The 6,000-nt window shown below is 44.4% G+C and overlaps 1 protein-coding gene across 1 annotated transcript in view; it reads left to right on the forward strand.

Moving 5' to 3' along the window:
• The window catches only part of CALCRL (calcitonin receptor like receptor), a 95,094-nt gene extending 92,002 nt beyond the window's left edge, over nucleotides 1-3,092 (forward strand). The window contains exon 13 of the mRNA XM_068235004.1: nucleotides 2,716-3,092. Within this exon, the coding sequence (XP_068091105.1) occupies nucleotides 2,716-2,940 (225 nt within the window). The 3' untranslated portion in view covers nucleotides 2,941-3,092. The remainder of the gene's footprint in view (nucleotides 1-2,715) is intronic.
• Nucleotides 3,093-6,000: the final 2,908 nt, after the last annotated feature.

Here is a 6,000-nt window from a genome sequence, read left to right on the forward strand (position 1 = left end):
ATGAACAGCGACTGAGTGAGTGTCTAGTACAGTAAGTAAGTAGTAACAGTCAGAAAGTACAACTAGCAGTTACAATAATCCGTAGTAATCACAAGGAAATAGAGTGTGTGTACACTACAGACAGTGAGTGCACGCACGCGCAAACACGCGCAGGAGCTAGCCTATGAACAGTGACTGAGTGAGTGTCCCTACTACAGTAAGTAAGTAGTAACAGTCAGGAAGTACAACTAGCAGTTACAATAATCAGTAGTAATCACAAGGAAATAAAGTGTGTGTACACTACAGACAGTGAGTGCACACACGCGCAAACACGCGCAGGAGCTGGCCTATGAACAGTGACTGAGTGAGTGTCTAGTACAGTAAGTAAGTAGTAACAGTCAGGAAGTACAACTAGCAGTTACAATAATCAGTAGTAATCACAAGGAAATAGAGTGTGTGTACACTACAGACAGTGAGTGCACGCACGCGCAAACACGCGCAGGAGCTAGCCTATGAACAGTGACTGAGTGAGTGTCCCTACTACAGTAAGTAAGTAGTAACAGTCAGGAAGTACAACTAGCAGTTACAATAATCAGTAGTAATCACAAGGAAATAAAGTGTGTGTACACTACAGACAGTGAGTGCACACACGCGCAAACACGCGCAGGAGCTGGCCTATGAACAGTGACTGAGTGAGTGTCTAGTACAGTAAGTAAGTAGTAACAGTCAGGAAGTACAACTAGCAGTTACAATAATCAGTAGTAATCACAAGGAAATAGAGTGTGTGTACACTACAGACAGTGAGCGCACGCACGCGCAAACACACGCAGGAGCTAGCCTATGAACAGTGACTGAGTGAGTGTCCCTACTACAGTAAGTAAGTAGTAACAGTCAGGAAGTACAACTAGCAGTTACAATAATCAGTAGTAATCACAAGGAAATAAAGTGTGTGTACACTACAGACAGTGAGTGCACACACGCGCAAACACGCGCAGGAGCTGGCCTATGAACAGTGACTGAGTGAGTGTCTAGTACAGTAAGTAAGTAGTAACAGTCAGGAAGTACAACTAGCAGTTACAATAATCAGTAGTAATCACAAGGAAATAGAGTGTGTGTACACTACAGACAGTGAGCGCACGCACGCGCAAACACACGCAGGAGCTAGCCTATGAACAGTGACTGAGTGAGTGTCTAGTACAGTAAGTAAGTAGTAACAGTCAGGAAGTACAACTAGCAGAAAGTTACAATAATCAGTAGTAATCACAAGGAAATAGAGTGTGTGTACACTACAGACAGTGAGTGCACGCACGCGCAAACACGCGCAGGAGCTAGCCTATGAACAGAGACTGAGTGAGTGTCCCTAGTACAGTAAGTAAGTAGTAACAGTCAGGAAGTACAACTAGAAGTTACAATAATCAGTAGTAATCACAAGGAAATAGAGTGTGTGTACACTACAGACAGTGAGTGCACGTACACGCAGGAGCTATGAACAAACAGTGACAGTGAGTGTCCTAGTACAGTTACAGTATATAACTACAATACAAAATACAATCACTTAGTACTAAAGGACAGCAGAAATACTGGTATAGATGAGAAATAAACTAACAGAGGACAGGAGAGAACAGCTGCCCACACAGGCAGGCCCTGAGGCCTAAAGCTGTAAGCCTGCAGCAGCTGTCTCTATGTAACACAAAAGCTACTAACTAAAATACAATGTCTATCTAACTAACAACAATATAGGTGTATATAGGAGGTGTATGTGAGCAAAAACGCTAGGTGATTGACCACAATAAAGCTCTTGCTAAGCCAACGCACAAAGGAGCAGATCTCTCTCTGTACAAAGTCAGGCAAGGACGGAAACACCTAACATGGCGGCCGCTATTTATAGGGTAGGGGCTGGCCAGGGTCCCCCTCTGTGATTGGCTGCCGTCAGAGGGCCTGGGAGCCCTCTGATTGGCTCTAAGGACATCAATCTGGGCTATGACGCTATTCGAGCTCGGTATTCGAGCTCGAATAGCGCTGTTAGCTCGAATAGCTCGAATAGCTCATGGGCTATTCGAGTTTACTCGAATAGCCCATTCGAATAGCTCTAGCTATTCGGAGCTCGAATACCGAGCTCGAATAGCTGAAAAAGAGCTCGAATATTCGAGCTACTCGAATATTCGAGCTCTGCTGAGCACCACTGGTGATAGGGACAAAATGTAAATGGTGTAATAACCGAGAGAAATGGGCAAATAAAATACATAGGTTTTAATTAGGTTAGCATGTATTATTTTAAAGCTACAATGGCCGAAAACTGAGAAATAATGCATTTTTTTTTTCCATTTTTTTCTTACTTTTCCTGTTAAAATGTATTTAGAAAAAATAATTCTTAGCAAAATGTACCACCCAAAGAAAGCCTAATTAGTGGTGGAAAAAACAAGATATAGATCAATTCATTGTGATAATTAGTGATAAAGTTATTAACGAATGAATGGGAGGTGAAAATTGCTCTGTTGCATAAGGTGAAAAATCCCCACGGACTGAAATGGTTAAAGTAAACCTTATGCATTTTTTTAAATAAGAAGACATACTGTATACTTACCAATGGATAGGAAATACAAGTTGTCCCCCCGTCTCATGTCGCTGATGTGTACCGGCGTCTCCTGTGCGTGTTTTTCGTCCGCTGCGTATCGCTGCCTCTCCTATCCAGGCTGCGGTATCTAATCGCATTATCTTGTCTTTACGTTGTTTTAGGTACAAGCCGTGCTGAAGAGACACTGGAACCAGTATAAGATCCAGTTTGGGAACAACAGCTTCATCCAGTCAGAAGGTCTGCGGTCGGCGTCGTACACCATATCTTCCATCAGCGAGGCGCAGGGCACCACCTACACCCACGACTACAACAGCGAGCACTCCAACGGGAAAAACTGCCACGACATGGAGAACATGGCCTTCAAATCAGACAAGCCGTACATGTGACATGTGACATTGTGCGTCCGCCGCGAAACCACTGCAAGGCCTGCTACTCACCATGGTTGTCTCGCTAGCTATGTCATATTTATAGCAAGGTTTTTCTTGTTTTTGTTTGTTATTTTGCTGTAAATCCGAATGAAGGTTTGTATTTGCACGTGCGTTACAGGATAACTGTACTTCTCTGTAACAGTGTCCCCTGATCAATGATACACATCATTCTTGTCTTCTATAAGGACATATGAGAAGACAGCAGAGGCCCTTTGTTGACATAGAGCTACAGCACAAAGTGTTGTCTGCACACAGGTTTTAGTGCCTTGCCTCTTATAGTGGACCTGAAGTGCAAGTACATCAAGGAGATCATTCTATCAGTAGGACTAATCCTAAAGGTGGCCACTATACAAGCCAATTTCTAGCGAAAAATCGTTCGAGCAAACAGATAATTCTGATTGGATGTGATCGGATTGGTTGTTATCTCCGTTGATTGGCACAATCATTAATGAACGATCATAAAAACAGTTATCCGATTGGATTTTTGTTGAACCAAACCTCGGATTTTCTTGTTAGTTGTGATGGACAGGAAGCAAAGATTGGTTGGTTGATGGTGTAGTGAACGATGTATTATGATTTTTCACTTCCGATCAGAATTATCTGATTGCTCGAATTACTTTTTTGCTAGAAATTGGATCATTAGTGGACACCTTTAAAAAGACTTTCATGCAATCTCTTATTCTTCTTTTGCTTTTAAGGGTAAGAAATCCAGGTTGGAGGATGAATCAATCGTATCGGCATTTGCTGCTGCTTGTTATGGTTATTCAGCTCCCATATAGAGCAATGATGACCTGTTGAACCACTTTCCTGCTATCAGGAGTTTCTCACAGACACACACTGTTTTTTTTTACCTTTTTATAAGGTATCAGGAAGAAAGAGTTACAGAGAGACTGTGATTTATGGCCCTGGATTATTAACCTATCCAATGAAGGGAAAAAGAATGGGGAACGCATGCAAGTTGTAGGTAGGATTGGTACTATACAGTAGATGCACATTGATGTCATCGCACTACAAGTCACTACAAGTCCTCTCTAAGCTACGTACACATTGATGTCACATAGATTTCTTTTCCAGAGACAGTAAACACTTAAGTGCCTTATGGGTGTGTGAGAGAGTGCCCATTACTCCACCATGTGACCAGGAACCCTTGCAATGCATCCTGCTATGTGCACCAGGTTACTCAGAAATCCACAAAATTCAGGATTCTGTGCGAAATTTCTGAATTTTGTGGGATTTGGAACTTGTCCCCAATCTCTGTCTGTGCTGTTTCCTGCGCACAGTTCTCTCTCCAGGATTGCGCTGCAGCTGCTGCACACGGATGGTGACTGCAATCATGTGACCCGCGCTATCGCTGCGATCAGAGGGAAAGTTTGCTTTTCGAAACAAAGTTTCCCTGGGGTTTCAAACTGCACAATGCAAGGCGGGAAAAATGTAAAGGACAGAATAACTTGCATAGCACTGACATATGGCACAGTCATTGTCCAATTCACTAAGCATTAGCGCATTCAGCAATGCAGAAAACAGCTGATGTTTAAGGTGCACCAGGCTGCTAACGACGGGTCCTTCAGACCCTCCCGCTGGGCGGACTTTCAGCCGACAGTAGTGCATGTGAACGCACTGTCGGCGGACTGATAAGGCTGTTCCTGAATGATCCACTGAACGGATCTACCAGCCTTATCAATCCGCCGACAGTGCATACACGCGCACTACTGTCGGCTGAAAGTCCGCCCAGCGGGAGGGTCTGAAGGACCCGTCGTTGGCAGCCGTAGTGCGTGTGTACGCACCTTTTACTGATCACCTTGGCAAATGCCAATTCACTAAACCTATTACTACCCTGAAAAGCAAGATTAACGATTAGTGAGGTAAATTACCAACTTGTGCGATAAATACCTCAAGAAAAGCCAAGAAATTGCAATTCACAAAGATTAACGCATTCCGTAAATAAAGTAAAAGCGTTCAGTATTTACCTCCAGCTCTGACCAGCCGATAACTCACTCTCTCTATGCGGTATCACTGACAGATGTAGCAGACAGCCAGACAGCCAATAGGGAGAGCCAGACAGCCAATAGGGAGAGCCAGACAGCCAATAGGGAGAGCCAGGCAGCCAATAGGGAGAGCCACACAGCCCTGCTTCTCACCCCATTTGGTCCGATACTCTGGAGGGCGGGACTTCAGAATGGCAGAGCAGGAGGAGGAGACATTTTATAAGGATTTTCTGCATCCCTTTAGATGTGAATATCTGTATATTGTTATTCAGAGCTCCCCCTGGTGGCTGCAGAACATCTAAAGCAGGGGTCCCCAAACATTTTGGGTGGAGGGCCGGGTCAACATACTTCAAACTGCTTGGGGGGCCGGAGTATACATAAGATGATGTAGAAGTCTTTGCGGGCCAGACAGTGAAGCATACCCAGATAACAACCTGCAGTCCAATTGGACAGCAATGTCACCTGATGCGGAATTTGATTGGAAACCAGCGAAATCCTGGTATCTGGCTTCCATGTGGATGGGTGGAGCCAGCACTGCTATTCTATATGCGGACCACCAATATTTAAAGATGTAGTTGACAGCAACTATAAGTAATATAGTTTGTGTGTGGAGGGCCGGTAAAAAAGCCTCAGGGGGCCACATTCGGCCCGCGGGCCTTAGTTTGAGAACCACTGATCTAAAGGGATGCTCTGGACAGAAAACCCAGACTCATACACGCAGCTCCCTGCCTCAGGCCTGGAACCCACTGAAATCCGCAAACGCAAAACGCAACCGCTGGCGTTTTGCCTGAGCGGTTTGCAAGCGGATTCATGCGAGTTTTCGGTCGCATTTTGCAACAGTGTATTTTTTTCCTCAGCGGTTGTGTAGCGTTTTGCGTTTCGCGTTTTTATCCTGATTGGTCCTGTGAATTATTTTTAATTTTGTTACAGTGTGCTGAAACGCAAAACGCTAGCAAAACCGCTCAGTTTAGGTTTTGCTGAGCGTTTCTGCTAGCGTTTCAATACTTTACATTGAAGCGCTAACGCTCCCAAA

The sequence above is a fragment of the Hyperolius riggenbachi genome, chromosome 5 (assembly GCF_040937935.1).
Source record: "Hyperolius riggenbachi isolate aHypRig1 chromosome 5, aHypRig1.pri, whole genome shotgun sequence".
NCBI classification, from domain to species: domain Eukaryota; kingdom Metazoa; phylum Chordata; class Amphibia; order Anura; family Hyperoliidae; genus Hyperolius; species Hyperolius riggenbachi.